General features: G+C 37.9%; 1 protein-coding gene across 5 annotated transcripts in view; it reads right to left on the reverse strand.

Moving 5' to 3' along the window:
* The window catches only part of ctnnd2a (catenin (cadherin-associated protein), delta 2a), a 245897-nt gene that overhangs the window by 109765 nt on the left and 108310 nt on the right, over window positions 1-27822 (reverse strand). For 4 of the 5 annotated variants that reach the window (XM_077554314.1, XM_077554313.1, XM_077554309.1 and 1 more), the window contains 6 exons: window positions 24503-24557; window positions 23333-23549; window positions 22190-22304; window positions 21613-21745; window positions 16491-16664; window positions 261-627 (listed from right to left, as the gene is read on the reverse strand). In XM_077554314.1, coding sequence (XP_077410440.1) covers window positions 261-627; window positions 16491-16664; window positions 21613-21745; window positions 22190-22304; window positions 23333-23549; window positions 24503-24557 — 1061 coding nt within the window. The remainder of the gene's footprint in view (window positions 1-260; window positions 628-16490; window positions 16665-21612; window positions 21746-22189; window positions 22305-23332; window positions 23550-24502; window positions 24558-27822) is intronic. The other variant, XM_077554312.1, reaches the window with a different exon arrangement.

Raw genomic sequence — 27822 nt, forward strand, 5'->3', positions numbered from 1 at the left:
TTGTCAATATTCGTCTAAAAATAAAAATAAAAATCACAACCCAAGGTTATTGACACTTGGCTCTGACCGCGATCAGCTTTTCTCTTCAGTGTGCTGTGTGTCGTCATTCATCAATTCTAGAATATTTCCCCAAGGCCATAGCCATGAGATAAATATAAATCTGTCTCTGTTTACCTGAGACTTGTGCATTTGAATGTTACGTTCAATACAAGTTAATATATTGTAGTATGTGCAACTTTAGATTTTATAAATAATCTTACCTGGGGTCCTTTTGAATGGAGTCAATAGAAGGTGAGCGCTGCAGGGTGCCTTCCGGCGGCAGGGCTGGCCCAGATTTGCTGTAAGGTGATTCTACCACCGAGGGGCAGTACTGCAAGGTGCGGTAAGGGTCCGCCACGTACGGGTCCGATCCGTACATGTCGCCTCCTCCCCCGCTTGTGGTGTAACCTGGTCCCACCGTGGCATAGTTGTTGGTCCCGCCACGGCTGTAGTTTCCCGTCCCGGTGCCGTGACTTCCTGTTCGCTGCAAAGGGGTGGAGTCGACACCAGGGGAGGAGGGAGCTATGGCAGGAAAGTAGGGACAAAGGACATAACTTAGGACATGGTCATGGAGACGGTGGGAGAAGTCTACAAGGACAGTTGATGAGATGGGAAGAGGAGAGCAGAGGATAGGAACAAACAGGCATGTCTCCATATGGATTGATAAATATTGGCCACATGCCCAGGATTAACAAGACCAATGTTTACCACAGGGATTGGAGGAGGGAGAGAGACAGAGAATGACAAATATTGTGCAAAAATCATTTAAACAACTGCTAATATTGTACTCGCATTTAAAGACACCCTTATTTTAGGAACATTCTTAAATAGCTACTAAATTCCACTTTAACACTAGGGACTGTTTCCTTCTTGTCGTGTAGCTGGAAAACAACTGGATAAACTTTTATTTGCCCAAATAATGAGACATCTGCTCGGTGAGCAATAACGACTGCAAAGCATAAAACTAAATGTAAAAACACCAAGCTTTGTGCATTTAGCGAGAGATGGGAATTGAATGGGGAATTGCTTGGTGATGTAAGCATTCTGCAGGGGCACTGGAGCTGTCACCTTCCTTCGCTCCTGTGTGGGAGCAAAGGAGCGGCGATATATCAAGGTGTTAATGTGAGTCTGGGGGCCTTGTTTCTCCGGCTGTAAAAATACTGAGAGAAATGGTGAGTGTGTGCGCGTGCGTGCATATGTGTGTAAAGTGGGGTGGCTTATCCTTCTCATCTGTCATAAGAAGCAAGGTACACAAAAACACAAAAGTACACTCATGCAAACACACCCATAAACGCGCTCTTCAAAGACTATGTGACAAATCAGAGAGATCAATGAGGGGGTCGTGATTGACCGGGATACATTTCAATGAGGCTCCTCTTAAAGGAGAATTAGCCTTTAAAATTGCACTTAAAGTGGAGTCAACATGTGAGACGTGAACGCGTGCATAAACAATCAAACGACCACAACATAAGGTATACCTATAAATAGATACCTATAGAGCAAACAGGAGTGGGGGAGGGGAAATTGGCGGGTGAACGAAGTCGGAAGACATGCGGCGAATCATATTAGTTGATCGGGGGGGGAGGGTGTGCGTGTGCGTATGTGGCGATTATTATTCAGGTGGGGCATGCCACTTAGCCTGGTGGGGCAAGAAAACTCTGGTGGCCTGAAGGCCTTTAAAACACTGGGGGAACCCCCTGTCAGCCTTTACAACGATCCAAGTGATTGATACTGACAGGGAAGTATTGAACAAATCTGACCGTTGACCATTGAATTTAGTGTTTGGAGTCTAAAATGAGCCATTCTCCGGTCACATGTTTGACATTCTCAAAACATTTTTTGTTGTTCTGCCAGGTTGCAAGCTTAGGCAATAATAGAGACCTCATAAATTATAAATCCCCTTCTCAGAGATCCTGAGGCAAATGTGCTGCATCACGTGTGTGACTCACAAAACATATGTGATGCCACACACGTGACACAGCATATTTTCCTTAGTATCTCGGAGAAGGGGAGTGAAAAAGCTAACCTCAACCTAAGACACAATAAATATTCTATAATTTACAAGGTCTCAATTATTGGCTAAACTTCAAGAAATACAGAATTGTGAGAATGGCCCAAATGCATTTGTAAAATAATATTAAACATTAGGCCATATTGATATTAATCAAATTTTCACCAATAAATTGTAATAATTGGTTAAAATAGTGTCCATTTATTTTCAAACCAAATCAAAAAGGAATATCCTGAAGAAATGTCAAGACCAAAAGCATTCTCAGCAGAACTAATAAAGCGGAACACAAACAAGTGCAGGACACAATTTTTTTGTTGAGTGACCACCTGTCAGTTGGCAGGATTGTTATTTGGTAGAAAACAACCACATCTTTAAAAGTGTTCAGGTAACTCATTCAGAACATCAGTTAAGAATGTGCACTTTAATTCTATGAACTGATGTAATTAGTTAGTACCAAATTTCCCCCTGTGGGTCTTTGAGGGAGGTGTTTACGTGTCCTTAGAAGATGACACACCTGCTAACTAAATTGGGGTGCAGGGTCAGGACAACAATTGTTAAATATTTTGGTGTGTATTTACAGTTTACAGGATTTGTTTTTAATATGTTGTTTGTGTCATTACACAGTATGAGTTTCAGTACGAGACACTGCATACAAGTAGCTTTTTTTTTCTTTTATTGCTGTTTCTGATCTAGTGACCAGTGAATGTATATACGTAGGGTTCTTTTTAAGTCTGCCCGGAGTGTACTTTGCTTGTTAGTGCTCACTTGAGAAGTGGCATACACTTGTTCCTTGTTATCACCCCCTCCCCCCTTTAACTCACATCACAACATCACTTAATTAATGTATTTTCGATTGCTTGTATAACACAAGCAGGGAAAAAAGAGCCTAAGGCCTATTGAGGACTTGATAAACTGACATGGTAACTGATAGGAAAAAAATAACCTTCCACTCTCTTGATAGTATAGTGAGCTGCAGTTTAAGAAAAAGAAAAAAGGTGTGTGGATGAAATGGTTGCGAGCAGTGGTCAACACAGAGCTAGGGAGGGTAATGAAGCAGAGTAACTCCCATCAGAAACAAATCCTTGTCTTTTCTCCCCTTTTTAAATTGTCTCGGTGATGCGTCCCTCTTCCTGAACGTCTCATTAGTAGCCGGGGCTTTAGGCTAACACTGCCAGTGCACCCTCCCTGGGACTTGACACTGAAATAGGAGAAATCTCCAAGTGGAATAAGTTGGTGGTTGGACAAATAGAAAAAAGATGACCAGCAAACGTATTTTGTGGTATTTTGGATAGTTTGATTTGGTTTAAAAAGTAGGTTAAAAAGATTAAAAAGCTCACGGGTTCCTTAAACTTGTAGCACACTGAATCTTAGCGCGCTCTTTTCTTTGAAGAGCTAAACAAGCTAAACTAAACAGTTGTGAATGCGTCATTTGTCCCGGTAATGGTGTGTTCTGGCTGATGACTTGACCTTTGCGGGCCATGTAGCCTCAAGGAAATGAGCATGGGGTGCATGTTTAAAGATGCATACTCGTGATTGCATGTATATTAGAATGGTGTATTTTGACCTTTACAAAGGAAGTATATCTGTTAAAAATGGGTAGAAATTAATATATATCTAAAGATGTACTTTAAAACTCACTTTCAAATGTGGTCTTTAAACGGCTATGGCTGCAGTATTTAGTAATTCAGAACTACTTTGGTTTTATTATTATTTTTAGCTACTATTACTACATAATAATAATAAGAAGAAGAAGAAGAAGAAGAAGAAGAAGACTAAGAATAATAATTATAATATAATAAGAACAAGAACAAGAACAATAAGAACAATAATAATAATAAGAAGAAAAGTACATTATTTTTCACACTGCAGATATGAAACATTTTACAACAAATGCTAAATAAATAGAAGACAAAATTACAATAAAGGACAAACATCTAGCAGAAAAGTACTGTTTAAGATATATGGTAGTAAAGCCAATTTTTCCAGGAATGTACACTGCTGCTGTGTAGATTGTAATGTAGTGCAATGTACAATGTTGTTTACATCCATTTTAAGTATTGTGTGGCATGTAAGTAGGGTTCCGCAAAGTAGTAGCATTGCTGCTACGTTAACCTGTAATTCATTGTTCATAGTCTGCTAGTGTACTACTGTACAGAAGTGTAACTCAAACTAGCAATGTAACAACAGAAGCTTTAGCATGACCAACCCCACTTAATTCAGCTTTCACATTTGTGTAACAGTTGCATTGATCATAAATTGGTTGTAGATTGATGCTAACTCAATTAGCCATGCCTAAAGAGTGAGGCACAAAGTTGATGTAAGAGAAATGTGACTTGTTTTGTTACTGTGTCTGACGCTACATTAGTGTAGCTCCAAAGCTTACCCAATATAAAAATTACAGCATTAAATTGTATGGAAGATGTGTTTATATTGTGCTACAATACAGTATAGTAACATCACACAACACTAAGAATATATGTTAGCTGTAGCCAGTTATATTAAAATGAATGGTATTGAGTCTCGTGTTTATATCTATGATGTCATGCACTAGAGCTAATGCTAATCTTTTCGAATTGTGGTGGGATGTAAAGAGCTAGCATGAACACAGTACTGAACTTCTTGTTCGACACAAAAGTCTGCTGTTTACCATCACCATTACCAACACAATCTTTTGTTAAGACACACTCCGCCACATTTGTTTTTACCCAAGGCAGCTGTGTTGTCTCCGCTGTAGAAAAAATAGCTCTGTATCCGGATGGCTGAGTCTGGTGTATTGTTGGCGTTCAAGGTTTTCGTAAGGCTTATCCATCTTGTTGTCAAAGAACAGCTAGGTAGCGGTGGTTGTGTAGCCATAGCTTTTACTTTTACTGTATCTCGCCTCTCTAGCACGTGTCCATCCATGTCTTGGCTATGTTGGCTCACAGCTGTCCTCTCAAGCTCAGTGCTTTAGCGGCATAATGGGTGTGGTTGGTGAAATCCTAGTGCAGCAGAAAGCTACATCGCAGGATTCCCAAAGAGCACTCATGGTGAGCTCTGTGTCATACAATCTGTTATCTTTAAGTGTGTGGTGCAACCTTGTTATTATGCTGGAGAGCTTTTATTTTCAAGGTACGACTCCTGGATGTTTTACGCCTTTGATGCCGAGCGGCCCGAAAGGGTCGTTGTTTGTGAATAAAAGCTTGCATTGTGGAAAACTCCTTGCAGACTAACTGAACCACTTCATACGCAATATGGCAGATTGCTAGCGCCAACCTCCGGGTGCACATAATAGCAGCGGGGGAAAAAATGAAGAGAAATCGGTGTCATAAAACAGAATTTATGGTGTATTTATGGTTTAAACTATTAATATAGGCAATTGTAATCACTTTGATACTGACAGGGAAGTATTGAACAAATCTGACCGTTGACCATTGAATTTAGTGTTTGGAGTCTAAAATGAGCCATTCTCCGGTCACAGAGATGTCAATGTCAATTATTCAGGGAAATTTGCTACTCGGGCTCGTTCCCTATCCAGGGTTCGCTGTACATTTATTTCAGTAGAACAAAATCATCTAACATTATCTTTCATATGCATTATTTTGCCAAATAGGTAAAAAAAAAACATCTGAGCATCCTGCTATTTGCCACTGTCAAAACATATGTGAACTGGTGATAATGAAAGGATACGGAAGGTTTGATTCGTTCTTTTCAATTAGTTTACACAATTAGGCTAATCAGAGAGGCAACACGATGTAGAAAATTATATTTTCTTTGCTTTAACTGTGCACATAAACATTTGCTAGCAGTAACCGAATGTACGCAAATCCAATTCCTGTGACAGTTCTAAAAGCACATCCGACTACTCTTGACAAAGTGAAATGTAAGACAAGACACAATTACAACAAGACTCTGTCAATACTTCTCACTCATCAAACTTTGGAGTGTTTGTTTTCCTTCGCTTTGGTGTTAAGTAAACAAATAGCTAGCAGATTAGCGCTGAAAAGATTTTTTTTTTCACAGTGATTCCAGCACAATTAGGCAGCCAGCGTAGGCGCCAGTGAGCTTCAAGCAAGAAAGAGCTGCATGAAGAAGTATGATAGGGGGAATACTGTATAGAAATAGAAGGGAATCAAACCACTCCTCCGAGCTTTCCGCATCCGTCCTCCTTCTCACTTTCATCTCTGCCTGTATTTCTTTTTTTTCTACTCTGTCTCTGTCACTCTATTTTCCCCCATCGCTTTATTGCCCTTTTCTCTTCTTTCCTTATTTCTCACCTCCCTCCAGATCCGTCCCTCTCTATCCTCACCCCATCCATCTTTCTCTCTCACCCGCCTCATGCCTTTCAATCCGCAGCCCTCGCTCTTTTCTGAACTCCCTCCAATGCTTCCTGTTTTTTTGCCTGTCATCCTCTCTTCATCATCCATTCATTCCGTGTTTTTCTCGGCCTTTCTTCCCAATCACCCTCTGTCTCTCCATCGTGCCGCCTCTATTGTAGCTGTGGAAGACTATGTGATCAGAGCCGAGGACATGTCCTTTTTCTCGACACGCTTCAACGCTCAGCACGATTACACAAAACCCCTCTCTCTCTCTCGCTCTCTCTCCCTCCCTCTCTCTCTTACTCTCTCTCGCACACACACACGACTCACAACTTCAAAATATCAAAGTGATTGACATGGTCTAAACATGTATGCCCCTGGGGCATTTTTGTGTGCAGTGCATTGAGGTCATGCAGATATAACCTTGGCCGCAGGAGCTAGTATAGGTGAACACACATGCACCCGTACACATGCGCATACATGCTTGGATATGGAGGAGAGGGAGGATTACTTTCTCCCTAGTTTAATCCCTAGGAGTAGCTCCAGGCCAACACATAGCTCTTGATGTTCCAGAGCTTGTAGCAATGGCTGACACACACGCATACGAGTGTTTTGCAGCGTTGCAGTTGTACACTTGTCTGTATGAGGTAAGTTTAATGTCCATGTAGAAAAAGGACAAAAGTCTACGTTGTACTGCAGTGTAGTTGTTTGTTCGTGTGTGCCTTAAATTGACATCATTTATATGATATGAAGCATGCTAATCCATGGTAACACCCCCTTACTGCAGTCCTTCTCATATAGGGGGGACATGTTTTTTGGGGCTGTATGAAAATGTAATTGCACAGCCACTACAGTAGATGGCAGTGGCGCTCTCATTGTCATAAATGGGGTTTCCATCTGAATGTTTTGAAATGTTTAAGCAAATTTAGTGAAAATGTGAAAACGCTAATGTGATTAATGCCTCTTTCCATTTGTTGTAAAAGCACAAAAATCCCAATATGCTCTGATTTGGGATTTTAAAAACCCAAATAAAACCCCTCAGTTACCTCTTTTCCAACCCAAATTCACAAGGAATCTTGGTCTTTTGAGTACAGAAAGTACTTGTATGCAAGGCCATCTCAAACACATGTGAGCTATCCACCGAAAATATACAATGTGAGTAAAGCAAAAATGACCAACGTTTGATGCAGTACAACAATCCACTTTTTGAGCGAGGAGGAAAAGGAGTATCAGGTCCTGTCATCATTTATTAGCAAAACCTGTTTATTTAAAACTTAAAATTTGCATTTTCCTTTTATTGATACACTGAGAAATCCACCTCCTCCAAGTGTAAAAACCTGTTTGAAATCTTAGGCCTTTTTTCAAATTTCTAGCATTTCCATTTAAGTTTATTTTCACAACTCTTGAAAGTTCAAATTAAAATAAGTGGATGGAGACCCACCTATAGAGTGTATAAGGAAAATTAAATCCTCTGCAGAGGTGTACTTAATAGTAGGAACAGTTTATTCAATTTACCATATACAATTGCACTTATTGTGATGACACGTGTTTATACTTAACTTGCTAGATGTTGTACAAACTAGTCAACTTGTCAACAGCAAAAGAGAGTGCTGGTCAATTCATTTAATTCAAATTGTCTTCTATTCATAAATGTGCAGCTTTGATAAGTGAAGAAGAACCAGTAAAGATACTTAAATAGGATTTTTAACATTTTTTTAATGCACATTATCAAAGTGGAAGGATAGCAGGGAATTTATAAAAAAAAAAATTATCTGGCTGGAAATACAATCACACGACAGCAGGCTAAAGTGTATGGTCTGCATGAATTTATTGTATGGACTGTGCATTGCTGGTATACATAGATGGTTGCAAAGCACTCCTGCCTCCTGTAATTCTTTCAAACAATAGTACTGTACTGAAAAAATTGCAATAACCTCATCAGACTTGACTTTCATCATATTAGTGTCAACTTTAAAAATCGGCATATGTTCCTCTGAAATTTGCCTTACTATAAATCATTTTAGAGACTGACTTTTTCATGGAATACTGACTCTATAGTAGATGGTATCAATAGTGCTGGAGTTCACTTTTATTTGGTGCTTTTAATGGAGAGGGCGAAGACAATCTGTTCCGAGTTTTGTACAGGCTCTCACAGACTCTCACTCATAACAAATCATGATTATAGGCATTGCAAAAAAGGCCATTCTCAGCTTCCAAGCTCTTATCACAAATCACCCAGTGAGCACATATCCAAGTCGCACAAATATACATACAGAAACAGACCTTTTAAGGTAGGGAGGAAATCTATGTGAATGTGTTTCCAGCCTGACTTTTTACTGTTATTTAAAAGACAGAGGGCCTATCAATAAAACAGCAGGATCAAGGGCCAAGCAGAAATTGATCTGAGCCAAACGAATCTAATCACAGTTGGCCCGGATCTGGACTGACACAAAAGTGACTGGGGGGCTGCTTTGGCTAAAGGCTCTGAAGATACTACGCCTTAACTCATTCTCTGATTAAAATGCATTTGCTATGATGGATAAACGACATATTGTGACCAATATGACTCACGTATTAATACTGTCAAAGGCATGCAACTGAAAGTTTGTGTTCTTACACTGGTTTGTACATGAAACATAAAACGGTTATGAACAGGGTCAGCCTCCAGGGCGTCACCTCTGCTTGATTCAAGTCCTCTACTTGGATATAAGATTTTAATGTCGGTGCTACCTTTTTCATTTCTTTAATATGTTTAATGTGTTTCAAAAAGAAACTTCTGATGCTTCTTTGACCATCGCCCCAAGTCAGCTCTGATCAGGGTTACGAAAATATTTCAGTATGATGTAGGCACACGTTCCCTTTTTGTTACCTTTCTTGCTCTCCAGCGAGGAAATCATTCTCTCCATTTAAGAGGTGCCATTAAATGTTCCTGCCTTCTGGCGAGAAGAAGCCAAATAAATGCACCATTCCTCCCCCAAATGTCTCCAGCTTTATCACCTTCCCGTCCTCCTCCTTTTCTGATGATGAGCTTGTCTTTGCATCTTATCCCTCTTGTCTTTTTTGTCTCCCTCCCACAAAGTGTTCATAGCTGATTACTGTAGAAACAGCGAATTTGATTGGTGAAATTTGGATAGAAAACAATAATTCTACATCATTTTATATGGCCTGCAAAAGCTTGCCACAGTTTTCATTTACGACAAGGAACTAAACAGATCAAAACATGTCTTGATCAACTATGTCCAACGGGGGGAGACAGAACGGGAAGCCTCAAGGATCGCCTTTCAGCGCCTGAGTTTCTTAGATGGGAAAAATAAAAACATAAAAAAGGGGGGGGGGGGATCTTCTTTATTTGTTTGCCACAAGACTGGGAAACGAGCTAGCTATCAGTGGGGTGTTGGTTTACAATGTTATTGAACTGACAGTGTGTTTATGATTTAAATTTTGGCACTAAATGTTGTTTTATAAGCTTAAATTATGACTTTGTCGACTTGAAATCAACTCAAACAAAACAAAGGTCACATTTTTAATCATAGCATTTAATAATTTAGTGAAACAGTTTTTTCTAAATATATATATTTTTTATTTTGTTTAAATAGAGGTTGCTGACTTAGTCAAAAAGCCTTGATGCAATAAACAAATTTATGTGGTATTTTTATGCATTTGAAACCTATAAACGTGAAGGTTAAAACTAGTTATCGAATATAGACATTATAATAATAAAATGCAAGGGTAATTATGCAATATGACGATAATTATGCCTTGTCCGTAAATAAATACATAACAACTAACCATTGTAGTTTTTGGCGTAATGTCAAACATGTGAACTCATTTGAAAAGGCATCACATTAATACGAGAGCAGCACTAAAAAAATATAGCATAGTCTGTTCAACTCTTACAGCAGATCTATGACCAATATATACACTTTTTTGGTCTACCATTAGTCACCTATTGTGTTTACTGTCTTATTCATTTGTTATTTTTTAGCTGTCTTTGTTGTTTTGCCTGATTTTGCTCGATGTACAGCACTCTGTGTACAGCAGTGGTATAAATTGCTAAAGTATAGTTGAGTTGAGTTTATCTTACATTAGTACCTAAAGCATCACCTTTAGTACACCTGCACAATAAAATGAAATCCAACACAATGGTAAGACAGTATAAGAAATTCTGCCTTTAGAAAGATAATGCTGTACTTTGTTTTAATTGACACTAAATTAACTAAATAATAAATTCATCATTGAAGTTTCAGTACTTTACAGTTTTTGGCTTAAACAGTGCTATGAAAAGGTCAATAATTAAGAAATATTTTCAGGACGATGGCCTCCAGAGAATTTTTGAGATACATACTCAAATCTGTGGAATGTATTAATTTCAGTTTCACTTAATAAGGGAGTGTAAACTGTGGACAGAGATTTTACTGTCCGCAATCATTGCTCAAAACATGTCCAGTAGCTTTAAGGAAACACAAGAAATATGACAGAAGCAAAACAACAAGTTTCCGTCTAGAATGCTCTTAAACACATGAACCATGCCACTTAAGATAAAGACAAGAAAATAATCTGTGCAGTATCTGTAAGAACATAAATTAGTAATGATCATGATCAGTTGACTCAAACTTAATACAACTGTTACACAAAATGTCTTTTTTGTGTAAATTCTTGCATATTTAATTTTTTAATACGTAGTTTTGTCACATACATACATTTATTCAAGGAAAGAGGCAGTTAATCATTCAAGCCTTGTGTTTAACCATTATCTTGAAATTAGTTACATTATTCAGTATACTACAATATGCAGTTTTTGCTGCCAAGCAAATTAAAGACAACATTCTGAGAGAGAAAAAAAAGTGTTATTTATGCACGCAAAAAAAAAACATTAAAAATGTACCGAACGATGGCCAAAAACAGAGGTACAGACCTTACCGTTCAACACCTAGCATACAGTATCTACCTTTATACAGAAAAAATAAATAAATCAACCACAAAACCAAATTCGAGCCACAAAATGTCCTATAGTAAATGTTTGTAAACATGCAAATGATTTTTTAGTAACAGCTACAGCTTAGCTCTGCCATGTCTGCTTGGCAAGTGATAAAGTATATAGGATAGCCCACAACTACAGAAGCGATCAGCGTAGGGTGCTTCTTCTGTATAATGGGGTGTAAAAGTATATACACGGTGTGCAACAATAAGATATGCAATTACATCAACTTTTTCCCCTTTAAGTATTTCTCGCGAGGCTATTTAGAGATGTTTACGGCTGGACAGATGTATAACCTCCTTTTCAAGAGTGAATTTACTGATTGTAGCACAGCTAATGTCTAATGATAAATGATATATTTATCAACCAAGAATAGCTTAAAATGGCTTACAGAGTTACAATATGTAGCAAGTCACCCATTGTCCGCTTTGATGCCACTTGAGCTGTGTGGAGGTCTGGCATTAAGCTATTAAATAGAAAATGTGCAGCTATTCCCAGTGGTCAGTCATTATGTAGACCTAGAGAGCTTTCAGAACAAAAATAAAAAGTACAAAAAGCACGCCAAAAAGAATAAATGCACAAGGGAAGAAAGATAAGAAAACAAGGTGGATGATTTTTTTTCTATAACTAATTGATGTGAATTCTTTAATTGTACATTTACACAATTTAAAAGAATCCCAAAGCAAGAACGGTATCGAAGAAATCTTCTTTCATAAAGATAACACTACTTAATTTAATAAAAATAAAAAAAAGTCTGTTGCAATGTATAGGATGGTTGTGCATCTCCAAAAGGCTCAATTAGTAATTACCAGCAAGGATTGGCAAAGTTCACCACTTTGTGAACAATTGTGTGAGCATATAGTCCACCAGTTTAAAAACAATGTTTCTTAAAATACAATTGCAAGAAATGTAGGGATTTCATCACCTATGGTCCATAATCATATCTCAAGATTCAGATAATCTAGATCTCTGCACGTTACCAGCAAGGTCATAAACCAACAAAGTTAAAAATCTATCATACATAGTGAAAACGGTATTATATTAACAACATCCACAAACGTCACCAACTTTTCTAGGCCCAAGCTCATCTGAGAGTGGAAAAGTGTGCTGTGGTCTGATGAGTCCACATTTCAAATTGGTTTTTCAAATCACGTCAAACACAAAAACGGCCATCCGGACTGTTGCCAGCGAGAAGTTCAACATATGCTATCATTCAAGCAAAGTCTTTTTTCAGGTACATTGCTGCTTTTTTCATCAAGACAATGCCAAGCCACATTCTGCATGTGGTACAACAGCATGGCTTTGTACTAAAAAAATGCAAAAACTAGGCAGGCTTGCCAGCAGTCCAGACCTGTCTAATGTGTGGCACACATTATTATGCACAAAATATGACAATAGAAAGCCCGAAATGTTGTGCAACTGAAGTTATACATGAAGCAAGAATGGGAATGAATTTCACCTCCAAAGCATCAACAGTTTAGTGTCTTCAGTTCCCAAATGCTCATTGAGTGTTGTTAAAAGGAAAGGTGCGGATGATTTTTTTTTTTTGAAAATCATTGTATTCTGTTTTATTTACATTTTACATAAGGTCCCAGCTTAATTGGAATTGGGTTTTTTATTATAGACTTCCTGGATTGGCTGGCAAACAGTTCAGAGTGTACCCCCACCTATTACCCGAAGCCATCTGGAATAGGCTCCAGCAACTCTGCGACCTTTGTGAGGATTAAGCGGTTAAGAAAATGGATGGATGGATATTATAGACTCGCTACTATAGCAGAAAACTAGCTACCTAGCTAACTAGCATGGCTAACATTAGTTCATTTTTGCTCTGATGTTACTTGAGAAATTGTAGAAGAGCAGACTTTTAACTGTTGTACTACATTTAGATTTTATTTATGGCAATATTTATGCTCACGATTTATGGTACCGTCAGAATTTCAAACCATGCTGAGCCCATATTGTGTATTGGAAGAGTCCAAGTTGAACCTTTTTATTCTTTAGAATAACAATATTTGATTATTTTGTGAAAAAGCAACAACACTTACTAATTGTATCCTGGCCTGCTGTTATTGTGTGACTATTTCAATTGCATTCTTTTGAAGACCTTTTTTCGGACTAAAATTAATGGACAATGAATGATTTTCATGCGGAGGAGCTAATGAGGTCTGTGAGACAACAAAAGGAATGTAAACAGCAGGAGCATCATGACTGCGCTGCTTGAAATCAAGGAAAGGCTGCCTTGCATGGCACTGCAAGCAACAAAGACAACCGTCTTTTGAGATCAATTTGTATCATGTTAAGGTAACGCTGCAACAGTGGCAAGCTGAGGTATGGGTCTCATTTGACGTTATTAGACAGAGACAAGAAGAAAAGCATAGCATAAGCTATTAAGCAATATCACCACAAAGGAAACCATATGTGAAAGAGAGAGACATTGTGACCATACAGGAATAATCTTTTGAAATAGGCCACATTAACCTGCGGTCCTCTGGGGCCTTGGCCTGGTTTAATCCATGAGCAAACACTGAAACAATGCCCACACACATACAATAATAGATTTGTGTGAACATGATTGTGAAGGGGAGAAAGAGCAGCAAAAGAAAGCTAAAGTTGCTTTGAAAACAGAACAGCACATAGAGAAAAGTATTCAGTACTAGTAAGAATTGGTAATGAATGCATATCACTAACAAACAATAACCTCACTTACATGCTAATAATAATACATATGAGAGCTCACATTGCTTGAATTGATGGCGTTCAGCATGCAGTCAACCAGAGAATGCAACTTTGAGCATTTTTGAAGGAACAGCACAAATTAGCCGTCCTTTCTTTCCACCATGAGTGATAATTTGTACAATGTGTTCCACTGAACCATCGCAGCTTAATCACGTCAGTCTGACAAAATTAATTACTTACTAGTCATCATATCAACGCAGTCTTTATCAGTTCATTATGTGCAATCACCTACGGAATATGAATCCCATTTTGATATTCTTATAGTCACTGCACCTACAATACAAATTATTTTCTTCATAACTAAGGCTGAGTCTTTGTTGTTGATCTAGCGGATAGTTGGCCTTAAATTGTGTTTGAGTTGAAATTGTGTATGGAAACAATCGTCATGCTGGGAGTTTTGGAGCGGCGTCTTGTGAAGCTCAAGGGTTGCAATTAAAAGTACAAGCTTTAGTTTGCGTCCTATTGATTTTTTGGAGCCTCTGTGCAAATATCCTTTGTGTGTTTTCTTACACTCATCTTTTGAACCTACAAATAAAAGGAACAGTAAATTAGAGATAACAGTGAATTTGCTCTAACCGCTTCTCAAGTGCACTTATTTAATTAAAACGCTTCTCAGGAAGACAATCCTATCGCTGCGCATGTACGACACAGACTTTCATGAGAAGAGCTCAGCCAGTGATCCATTACCGCTGAAGTGTACCAAGAAAGATGGGCTACGTGCTGTTGTCATCTGATCAACTTTATTTACTGCCATGGTTCTGACCCAAATGCTAATGATAGCTATTAAAGATAGGCTGGCTAATGACATCAAGGGAGCTGTGAATGTGGCGGAACCAACTTGGGTGTTTTCATGTGGGTATGATAATGTTAATGGGATTAACACGGCGTACCTAAACCAGCACTGAGATAAGCGCAGTGAGGCCATATTAAAAATACATTGGTAACAATGGCGTTACACAAGGGAAGTCGAGGGAATGAATACGTCTTACAGTGCACATCAGCTTGATAGCACACAGTTTCATACCATTGAAAGCTAAAACCATCATTATAAACATGTTATATAAATACTTCGCCGACTCTGTCAAGAGTGATCATTATTGTGTTTGAACATTTATGTATGTGATGAATTTTAAAGCAGTATCCCCCATATCATGTAAAAAAAAAATCATACTGATCTGGGGCAGGAAGGCTTAGCCTTAAAATAATGTGAAACGATGACGAATGACAGAAACATTGATGGACGCCCATTTCGCTGAGGAATGACGAAAGACGGGTTGACGATCATTAGTGACAGACCAATATGTTTTTTTCCAGGTCGATACTGATACCAATTATTAGTAGCCAAGGAAACCGATAACCGATATTTCAAGCCGATATTCAGTAAAAGAGAATAAAAATACTTTTTCTTTTAAATTTAAACAAATAAATAATTGACAGCTTTGTTTAAAAATTATACCAACAATTGCAGGGAGCTTCTAGGGTCATCAGCATGTTTTAAGCTAAATCAAAAACTAAGTAAGTAAATAGATCATTTAAAGTTTTGTAAATATATAAACTGTAAATAAAATTTTCCAACATTTCAACATAATTTATCATTTGTATTTGTATTTTTTTAACTGTATAAAAGCACAATTACTGCAGAAATATATATAGCGCAAAGACACACAGTTGAATTATTTTGAATTATTTTGTAGTATTGTTACACTGAAAGTGTCTTGATCGATCACTGTCATTCATTTTGTGTTGTTTTTTTGTTTTTGTTTTTGTTGATCAGGGGCAGAAAAAAAAGTTTTACTTTTTTCTGTCCCCTTTCATTTCTTTTACTTTACTTTGAATTTGAATATTGCTTTATATTGTCTTTTTTATTTATATTTTTTACAAATGGATGAAATAAATGATGATGATGAATTTCAACAAAGTAAAGTGTAGGAAGTTCCCAATGCCAGCATAATTTTTTTACGAAGTTTAAATTTAAATAAATCCATAAATGAAACGTTCCCCATGTCTCACTGAGCGACAAATGCATGCGAATGTAGTTAATTTGGGGGCTTTGTCAGAGTCCGTAAAAGGTTTCAGAAGATCTTCGCAGACAGTGAAAAATGAGTAAAACCTGTCTGTGAACATCTTACAAATCCTGATGAAAACCTTAAATTTGCTAAGCTCGCAAGCTTTCACCGCTCAGTAAGACACCAGCTTTGTCGGCCTTCAAATGAGCAAATCTTCGATTCTATAATCGGTCTTTCCCTAATTTACAATATATTGTCGGATTGACAGTGACGGAAGGGTGTCCCGACTCTCACTGAGATAGACGCTCAAAATCTACTGACGCACCCAACCTTCTATTTCCGTTACTTACAATGGGACAAATGAGTTCAAAACCTGAACAAATTGGATCTTGATATGCAATATATGAAGTTAATCGTTTGCCTACCGGTGTTGTTGCGATAAGGGCCAGTGTCAGGCCCTTGGCTCTGGCTGAGGCTCCTCATGAGACCCTTGTTGTGGTAGACTCGTTCCTCATATATGGGGTCTATATGGTGCTCTGGAGACCCCAAGGGTCGGAGGGGCTCCTGGCTATGCTGACTACTGTAGGAGCCGCGAGAGCCTGTAAGAAACAGAGAGGAATGAGAATGTTAAAAAGTGTTCAGGTTTAGTTCGAAGGGAGTAAAACATGACAGGAGGTCATAATGACCTTGAAGGCTGAAGAGGGTGATGTCAAATATATTATTAAGTACATTTAATATGAAAATGTGCTCAAATTTGGATGAGCACTTACTGTGAAAAGTGTTGCGAGTAAAAGCAACAAGTGTGAAGCTGGGAGGTGTAATAAGGTATAAAATTACTCTTTTGCTCCAAGACCTCACCATTTGCACTCTATTTTCCCCATTTAGGTGTAAGATGTTAGAAAGGGCCATCATTTACATATTTATAAGCTTGTATTCAACAGCAGACATTAAAAAGGAGACAGTAAGTACACCACGGTGACACTTGCACTGGAAGAAATGACGGATAATGAGGAGTAGGTAGCGAAAAAGAGAGAAAGATGTCACTGCATTTCATATTTTTTTTTATCTTCACCGAACACATTGCTGTTTGTCAGCAATAAAATAATGAGATGCCGTGTGTTTGGCAGGAGGTCCAAATTCACAGGGCGATGAAGACATTGACAGCAGGCATTTGTTCATTACAGTGGCGAACAAGGCAGGGGCCTCCCTCTGACGACGTATATATACGCATATATACAAACATACACACAATCTACACACACATGGGTGAGAGTGAATGAGAAGCAGCAAAAGAGAATGATGGTCCAGTGGAGCTTTCGTGTCACATTAGCTCTCAGTCGATGGCGAGTCGCGTGCTGAGGAGATTCTGGCCTCTGAAGGAGAGGAATGAGACCAACTCAATGATTTAAACATTTAAGGAACTGCACCACCAATTTCAAGCTGTGAACTCTTCAGCCTTTCATACTGTGTCAGAAACCATTCAATAAATGCCTTCTCATAGTGGTCAAAAAACACCTCTAGTAAAAAAGAAAAAGAAAAAAAGAGTCAAGGTTTGGCTTGGACCTGTTCTATTCTGAAACTTAATTATACATCTCTGTGGTTATCATGATCCATCCCTACCAGGTCCTTACTCCTGACAGATGAAGTCTTCATCAAGATATTTTGTTCTTGTTTTAATGAAGAAAAACGAAAAAGAAAAAAGGTGACATCCATATTAAGCTCCCTTGAGCTCCCACCATTGCCATTACAGCACATCCGCATTGGTTTAAATCTTAGCAAGATCAATGTTTGCAGTTTATATTTCACGTTCGCCTCAGTGACCCTGCAATGTCAGAGGCACAAGAAAAAAGCAGCGAGAAACCTGTAAAACAACCTAGACTAAGACAGAAAGTGTTGGAATATGCAGGTTAGCGAGCTAATAAAGAGTCAAGACACGCCCGTTTAACAGCATGACTCATCCAAGCTGGCGTCCTTCTTCCCATCCAATTCTTTGAAGTCTTGATGAGTTGGTTTTTATTTCTTTCTTTTTTTTTTTTGTACTCAAAGGGCCTCACTTGCGGAAGCACTGACCTCTTTCTTCCAAAAGGGAGAGGGAACTTAAAATAAAGAAGAAAAAAATGATGCAAAAAATAGCCCTCCCATGATGTTTAATTCAGTAAAATATTTAAGAATTACAAAATGTATTGAATGAACATTGGCTCATTTGTGTTTGTTGAGTGAACAGAATTCAAAGCTAATATTACCGTAGATATATTTTCCTTTGGGATTGGGTGAGTGACTCAACAATCGATGTTGAAAATTGTTATACAAAGATGGAAATAATTATTTGACCATTTATTTTATTTATTTATTTATTTATTTATTATTGCCTGCCACTTGGCAGCAATAGGTAAGGTTTATAATGTGACTGACAGAAAAAAAGGAATATCTTCAAAATACACACACACACAAAATTAAAAAAAATAGTTTTTGTCAGTATGATGCCATAGCTACTGATGTAAGAACTGAACTGATTTTGTTTGTCATCAAGAAAGTCATGGCAAATGGCCAGATATCCACTCTTAAATTAAACTCCGATCAGCAATTGTTGTTGTCATTACAGTATTTGCCCAAACAAATATACCTTTACTTGTAGCAGGCATTTAAAAGGAACAAAAAACTGACCACACTGTATATATACTTGCAACAAATTTCATGGCCAGTTAATTCTGAAATAGAGCAAGGCTTCATACTTGACCATGCAAAGGGACCACAAATGTGCCTCAGGCAGCATCATTCAAAGCCAACCATTCAAGTGTCAATTACTACTGTCATTTCTTGCTCTCAGTGTTAGTGCCACACATGAATGACTTTCTTTCCTCAACATCCTCACTATTCTTCCACTGGTTACCAAGTCAAGATGGGAAGAATTCCTCAGAGGACTATTTTCATGATCCACTCTGAGTTTCGTTTTGTTCTTCTGTCACTTGGCTCATCCCTGTGTTTTTTCTTCGCCCTAGACAGTGAAGGAGTCAAGCAATTAGAAGCACCTGGGGACTATTGGTTTTCGGCTCCCCCACTAACTCCGCTCTCATTGCACGAGTATCCCAGATCGTCCCTTTATCTTTGCTGTTTGCATTGCCGCTCCTTCTCAGATGCGGTTTCCTTGTGCTCCTTGTTTGCCCCCGTAAATTCTGGCATTTTTCTGGCATTCCTCCTTTCTTGTTTGGCCACTTTTTGTTTCCACTATGTCGGGTGCTACTCTCCCTACTTGTCAGTAGTGCTTTGATTATTAAACTGTTATTTTTGTTCTATGTGGAGCAATACGAGACCTGCTCGTCAGTTGTACTTTTATTTGTGCTTTGAGGGAATAAAGCACTTGATGTTAAAAATGGCCCATCATGGTGTCTGGTCGGTGCTGGATTTCACTTTCCTTTCTTTTTCTTTGGTCCTTCCTCGGTTTAAGTGAACGGTATGGGATTTTTTAATAGGTTTTAGGTGAACTAATGAATACACACACACTCACACGCACGCACATACACATACTCACCCACATATAAAAAAAAAAGAGAGCAATGATAATGACATGTCAAATCGGTAAAATTACCGAATGAACAATACAGAGCTCTCCATGAAAAAAAAATAAAAATAAAAAATAAAAAAATAAAAAATATTCAAGTCTAATCTGCCGTTTTGGGGAATTTGGTAGACTGCGCTGTGATTCAACGGGCAGTCCAGCGTAAAGAAGGTGTTTTCTATTACACAACCTCGCCACACCTGACAATTTGGTGTCAGAAAGTAGACTAGACTTTAGACCAGGTTAAATTGGGTCTAAGTTGTGGCTCAAGTGGTGGAGCGCAATTTTAGTGGATTTGATCCATGTGCAGGCAGCGATTTGGTGCTCTGCTGATATGTGTGGTCTATGTCATTGTATTTCATTCATAAATACGGCATAAGCGTGCATGTAATCATTGTAGAAATCAATTTGTTGAAGTCATTATTGTCACACAGCCTTTTTGACACATAAGTAGACAGGCGTGCACTATGCTTTTGTGTCACTGTGACCTTTCTTTTGGCTCTGCATCTTCCTATCTAGTTGCACCCTTCCACACTTAGCAGTTGAATCCAGTTAAGACCGTGGATTCAAACATAGGAAGATTCCAATTGGTGCCGTGACCCGGATTGAAAAGTTCTGACAAACTACCTTTTATTTTTTATTTTTACAATATCATACTATCAGAAACTAACAGAAAGCTTTATATTATCAGTTGAACTACTTATTTCTGGGCGGAGACTCAATGTTTTCCTTCCTTCCTTTCAAGCCGCAGAGGCAAGCTGCTATCACTGGCATATGCAAATTTTGCTCCTGTTTGGTGGACTGTTTCCACAGACGTGTTAAGAGCCTGATTGGTGGGCTGGTTTCACATTCGTTCCTGGTTGGCTGCTCTGCTCGGCTTCCACGAGCGTCAGTTTTGATTTGATTATTGTGTTTACAAAAATCAACGGAAAAACATCAGACAGCACCTTTAATGGTCACAGTGACACAACGGCCTAGCTCAAGTCACCAATCTACTTATGTGCCAATGACACAGAATCTAACAGGTGGAGGGCAATCCCTCAGTTTCCACTTTACAGTGGCCAACTTGAACAAGTGGAGATCTTCTTGCAGTTCTTTTAAAATGTGCTAATGTGCACGCTGAACTCCTGCAGGGACTTTGGTGAGCGAGTCTATTATGCTTCCGCCATATAGCCCATGCGCCTCACCTGCGCTGAATTTAAAGGGAATGAGAAGAGCAGCGTTGATTGGCCGGGAATCAATTGAGTGTGTTCACTCCCACAATGGTAACAATTTCTAATTGTGCCCACCTACAAAAATATCAAAAGAAAGAAAACTACACCCATGTGCACAATTACAGTTTTTTGCCATCCCCATGTTTGGACAATTTGTCCCATCCCTATTAGAAATTATACCTAAGCATCTCTCTTTCGACGCAACCTCAGTCGGATACTTAAAAAGTCAATACCATCAGCCTAAACATTTACAAACAGTTACATACAGTTATGTTGTACTTTATAGAGGGCAGCCACAAGCACTCTCCAAAACATTTTGTGGGCTTGCACATGGACGTAAATCTCAAGATACTAACCTCAACACGCCGGCGGTGTCGTTCACAGATCAGTTAATTCAATTGACTTAAACGCAGCACTTGACCTTTCTAAGAATGGCTGAGCGAGGCACTGATATGCAACAAAGAGGCTCCATCATAACCCAGGTGCTTAAATAACACTAGGCCTACACACACACACACACAAAGCAATATTGATATCCGTATAGATTTTCCCACAAGCTGTTTTTCCATTCAGTAACCCAAAGAATACTTGCGCGGGAGATGAAAGTTTCATCAATAGCGCTTCTAAGTGGACTCCAAATCTGAACAAAATGTGTTTAAGTACTGATTTATCAAACAAATGCAAAGACCTCTGACTGGTATATTTACAGTAGTAATGACTAATATAACAATATATGCAGTGTGAGACTATGCGTGTGTGTATAATCTTAACTCTCACCTGCTAGACTGCCGGGCCTCTGGAGTGTAGCAGTTGCGTAGAGCTCATGGGAAATCTTGTACTGGTCGGACGCGTGGTGAGCTGCGAGCCGTTTGGGAGACAAAGTGGCATAACTGCCGATGCCTGAGCTCATCTGCAAAGCCAAGAAGACGTTCTCAGTCAAATACTGCTAAATAGATTAAGTGCATAAACTGGTGCAATTACTTCATTCGCTCTCTGTTGGCAGCCAGATGTATATGTGTTTTGCTTCAATTGGTTCCTGTGCATTTCAATATGCTAAACCAACTCACCTTTATTTCCATTTACACATGGTAAAGTTGCCTTAAGTGGGTTTATGGGTGGAAATTGTCACTTTGTGTAGATCACTTGAAAGCACTTAGCATTATATAACTCAGTGAACACAAGTGCCACATAAAAGTTTCATATTGGTACAATGTAAGCACACATTCAACATGACAGAATAAAAAAAAAATCTGCTCTTACAAAGATAATGCTCAATTTATAGTTTAAACATATTTTTCAGTCTTTAACGGGATGTCAAACTGGCAGCCATATTGTGTCTGAGGAGGGTCTTTACCTGATGAAGGGGCGATGATGAGCCAGCCCCTCCCCCAGTGGCAGTGGAGTTGGGTGGAGAGGCAAACCTCAGGGGAGAACCTCCACCACCTCCTGTTGTCACGGCAACGTTGGTACTTGAGAACAAAAAGCAAACGTGATTTAACAGCAAAATTAAGATCTTTCTAATAATTAAATTAATTAATAATGTATGTATATATATATATATATATATATATATATATATATATATATATATATATATATATATATATATATATATATATATATATATATATATATATATATATATATATACACACACACACACACGCACACACACACATTTATATTAGGGGGGCCAGGTGATTAAAATGTTTAATCGGAATTAATTGCATGACTTCAATAATTAACTCACGATTATTTTTTTAAATATCTGTTCTAAATGTACAATAAAATGTACAATAATTTCCCCCTAAGTTTTCATATTGTTGTTAACATAAAAGTGCAAAAAAATTAAATAGAAAAATCTAATAGAAATATGGTTGCATATTTTAGTCATTGATACAGTAATTTCACAATTCATAAAATTGAGTTAAAATTAAAAAAAAATGTAGTTTACTGTAAAAAAACAAGCGTGATATTGATTTATGTTGAGGTCATATTTTTGTCACTAGATAGCATAATTGCATATGTAAAATGTTGCTGACATCATTGACATCATCATGACTGCATTTGTTTTTCATATTAAGAGCTATCTAATCTACTCATTTAATCACAGCCATTTTCATTGGAACAACCCCAGTGGTCCAGGGGTCGACGTGACCGGCGAAACGTAATATATAATATATGTAATATAATATATAGCATGCCAATTAATTCCACTGTTGTTCTTGTTGATGAATTTATGCAGTAAGAGCAAGCAAATAAAAAATAATTTTTGTGTGTCGATCTTTAAAGAGTTGTTACCTAGGGATATGTGCTATTTTCTACTGCAATCTATACTATTTTCTATCATATTGAATTATTTCTTATCATCCCACATCCCACCATCTGGAAGAATGATGCGCTTAATGCAAAATTCTGTTCGTCAGCCGTCCTTTTCATCCTCAGTATCAACAGCAATTCATCAAAATCAAGATGAGCATCACAGCCACTCGTGTACCTGAATGACTTCGCCAGTCGGTTAGCAGGACACTGTTTGCTGGGAGAGGAGGATGAGGAAGAAGGCAGACGTTGAGTGGTGGAATACCCCAGAGAATCAGACGCCGAGCCCAGGCGTTGGAGTTTATTGGGGGACCCTGGACCTGAACCCCCTCCCCCGCCACACAGGGGGGAATTAACACGCTGGGCGGGTAAAGTGGAGCTGGAGTAGTAGATGCCTGCAGGACAAAATTTAAATAAATAAAAGATGTTTTAACTTTATACCATAATGTTTACCTTGTTAGGATTGTTAATAACCGACACATTCTCCTTATAATGTAACAGTAATGTGATTTACACTTGGTGACAATAAGAACAATTTTGATTGGCACTGTCAGAGGCTTATTAAGCACAGTTTGCAGTGGAGAATTATTGAATTGCATTATACTGTTTTTTTGTTTTTTGTTCTCTGACACTTTCAATCAAAACTTGGTATTAGTTGCTCGATAATTCAATAAATCGATAATTTATGCTGTGGGTAGAACCAACACACTGTATTTGGAAGACGTGATTTCTTATTCTATGATGCACATCTTTTAAAAAAAAATCTAACTGCAATCATGTTTGATTCTACAAAAATACACGGCTATAAAAGAAAAGACGTAAAGATGTTTAAAGATAATACTTCATATAGTTCACAAATAGTAATACCTATTTACATGCTTTTTGTTTTTATGACTGTAACAAAAGAAGAAAGAGGAATTATTGATAATAAACATAGACTACAATATACAATGTTTTCATGCCAACACTGCAGTTGCTGTCCACTTGAGTGAACATTAAGCTACCACATGGTCACAAACATCCAATTGTTTACAAAACTTGGAACAAAACATACAAAATAAATGTGTAACATGAGCCACATGCTGCTTCACCAAGCCTAAAGACAAAGCAAAGTTTGAACAGGGTCAAGGTTTACTGCCGAGTGTCGCAAATCACTTCCACGATATTACAAGGAGCACATATTTTAACAATTATTTGAAATTCTAAGATGCCGTGCAAAACTGTCAGCGTCATCAAATTTCAGCAACTCAGCAAACTGTCATTTTGATTTATAAATATGATAAAAAATATATGGCTAATTGACCAAAGGCACAAAAAAAAAAGAGGAAGGGGAGAGTTGAACACTTACCCGACCCTGCCCCACTTTGTGATTGTTGCTGCTGGGCTGCACGGCTCGAAGTCACCTGGGGGATGGTGTAAGAAATACAGAGGAGGAAGGGGAAAGGAGCGATAAATAATTACAGAGTGAGGGGTGGCAAGGTAACAGAATGGTAAGGGAGAAATGCAGAGTGAACCAAAGGAGAATGAAAGAGATAAAGAGTAGCAAGTATTAAAAAAACTTTTATGCACAATGGCTTCAGTCACATCTTTGAGCGAAGGGGCCTGCATGAACCTCGAAAAGAACGTAATGAAATCCCCGCGGAACACAGAGGGGGGATTCAAACAGACTCTTGGAAGCAGATGATGAACTCAGAGGAGCTGCTCTGACCAAAATAATCTCTCATTAAGGCTTGTTGTACCACCTACTCAAACTAGAGGTGGCAACTACAAAGGTATATCATGTATTGTCACATAAATTCTGTCACTCACTATTTAAGCCATCAGTTACATAAAGTTGTGAGTTAAATCCCCAGATGTCAAATACTTTGTAGTAATATTTTTTAACTGTAATCTAATTACTTAATCTAACCAATATCCAGAAAAGAACACCATGGGGCAGTAGTGAGGCACTACCTCCCTTGCCTACCCTGACCGAATGTCCCTGATATGTATCGTGAAAGGTTTTCAATAAAACAACCAGGTTCTAATTATTAAGGTCCATTAAAACTAAACTAGTTTTGGCTTTCAATTGACAGGCAGTGTTGCATTATTGTTCTACAAGTCAGCATACAAGTGGTTGGTTGTGGCAGGTGTGACAAGTTAAATTGGTGCTGAAAAAACGAGAACTTCTAACATTTGGCACAATTTCTTACTAAATTCTCACGTGAACATGCCGCCTTAGTCTTAACACACAGCGGTGGGAGGGAGAGGACATATGCCAGTGCTCAGCTGAGCTTCACAGCCTTATGTTGATACTTAGAGCTGTAAAGGTGATCCAGATACATCATTACCCACCCGAGCAGCGATAATAGACTATGATGCAAGCACACAGTCACCTTGGAGCACTGGCATTATTTCACTTTGGCTTGCAAAAGAGAACAAAAAAAAGTGACTTTTTCTGGCTCACCTCAATTAATGGCAAGATTAAATAGCATCTAAAGGAATATGTGTACGTGTGCACAAACTGTGTACAAGTATGCGGAACAGTTGCAGCAGTGCAAAAAGGCCATGCCTGCTCAGCAAAACGTCCCCTGGATGAGGACTAACAGAGTAAAAATTAATCTGTATAAGTATTAGGACCATGTTGAAAATGGGGACGGTAGCTTAAAAAAGTTGTAATCGGGCTTACATGATACATGTCCAATAGTATGAGAATAAAAAAATAAAAAATGAATGTCCACAAACATTAAAAAAAAGAAAAAAGCTATAGCTGACCCTCCAGATAAGCAAAATTTTACTTATTAGCTATAGTAAGACTGTAGTAAGAATAGTTATGATTGGACTCATCTAAAGCTATGTGACAGATTGTTTGTGCAGTCACAATTGATACAGTACATTTTTGTCTTCACATTGTAACCATACAACCACCTGTTGTAAGTTCTATTTTGTTTTATATTGTGTTTTTTGTGTTTTTTAGATTTCAAAGGTTGCAACGTTTTATTTACATACAGTCACACTTATTTAATGTATTTTTTTATTTTTTTATTTTTTTTTTAACAAAACGGGGATTCTATAGCTCGAAAAGTTACCATGAGCGAAAAAAACAAAAATAAATAATAAATATTTAAAAAATATTTAAAAACAGCTGTCAGACCTAACGTAACAAAAATTGTGTTCCCCATTGTTTTTTTTAACACAACTTGTTCATAATTTTATTTTATTTTTTGTATGTTTTACTTACAACCTGGACTTTATTATGATAACTTCTATCAATCCACGTTCTAAACCACCTGTCCTCATTAATGTCAACCAATGACAATAAGATTTGTCAATCCATTGACTATAACCTACTCAGCTATTGCACATGCTAACAGTTTGACTAGATGCAAATTCAGGAGAAGCGGGAGCAAGGACTCTTTACAGACTTGAAATCTTTTTGACTGTTCAATTCTACATGAAAATAATAACAAATATATATTCAAATGTATTCAGCTCAGCATAAATTACAGTTTTAGCTGTCTTTACTGGTTTTACATTACCACTGTTTACCATAACCAGCATTTGTGCTGTAATTTACGTTACCAATGCAAACTCAATAGCAATACTCCGCATTTTTGACATTTATACGAACAACAAACAAAATGCAATTCAAACAAGACATCCGGCATTTTATGTGGCTGACTGTTAGCATGACCACTTCATAGTTCTGAGATTGTGATTTCAATCCCATATCTGAAACTTCTTCAGGTCAAATTACCATTCAGTTGGTCAGTGTGTGACTTAAATGACTGCAAGTCTTCAAAAAGTTCAATTCACAAATGAACACCGTTACACTTCCTGTGAGTTGGACTCCACCTAATTATCAATTCCTTTTAGCAGCTTCCTCAGCTGCTCATTATAATTTGCTGAAATCATCTCATTTTCCATGTAACCTTCATGAATAAATTATAAACTCACATCAAAACAACCTAATGATTTTCAAAATAGAGATAAACATGTTTTTTTTTTTTATTATTTCCAAATTGTATTAGCAATATCATATGTTTGAGTAAAATTGTGACATACTGTGTATAAATTACAAAATGTACTTTCTTTTTTACTTTGTTTACATTTTATTTTTCTCGCAATATACCCTTTAACTTACACCCCTAATTAAAAATGTATGGCGCGGTAACTAATTCAAAGTGTCTATCATGTCTTCCTCATCATGCAACCAAGGAATAAGCACCATGGGACTAGGTGTTAGTTTAGTAGGTTACAAAGCTGAAATGAGATGCAAAAAGTGATTCCAAGATGCTTGATAGGAAAGTTGACCAAGTTAAAGGCAGCATTACGATAGATTGATGAATCATTAACAAGGCAAATAAATGATTAGCGAGCTTTCCCTATTGTATTGGTTGTCACCTTTGCAGTGCTACTTCTGCCACTAAAACAGTGGAATAGTTGAGGTGCCATGTAGCCATGTATTATTAAAGCAAAGCCTCTCAGGGTTATAAATACCCCACAGAAGAGCTCCTTTCTATTTCCCTCCAAATCAGCCTGAAACGGCATTGTCTAGCTTTAAACATTCTCATATACACACATTAGCAAAAATACTACAACAACACCAGGGTTATGCTCCGCCAAGGGAACACTGCTACAATCACACGCCAATAAAAACGCACATGTATTGTACATGCCTGTAGGCCG

This window comes from Vanacampus margaritifer, chromosome 20 (assembly GCF_051991255.1).
Source record: "Vanacampus margaritifer isolate UIUO_Vmar chromosome 20, RoL_Vmar_1.0, whole genome shotgun sequence".
Taxonomy (NCBI): Eukaryota; Metazoa; Chordata; class Actinopteri; order Syngnathiformes; family Syngnathidae; genus Vanacampus; species Vanacampus margaritifer.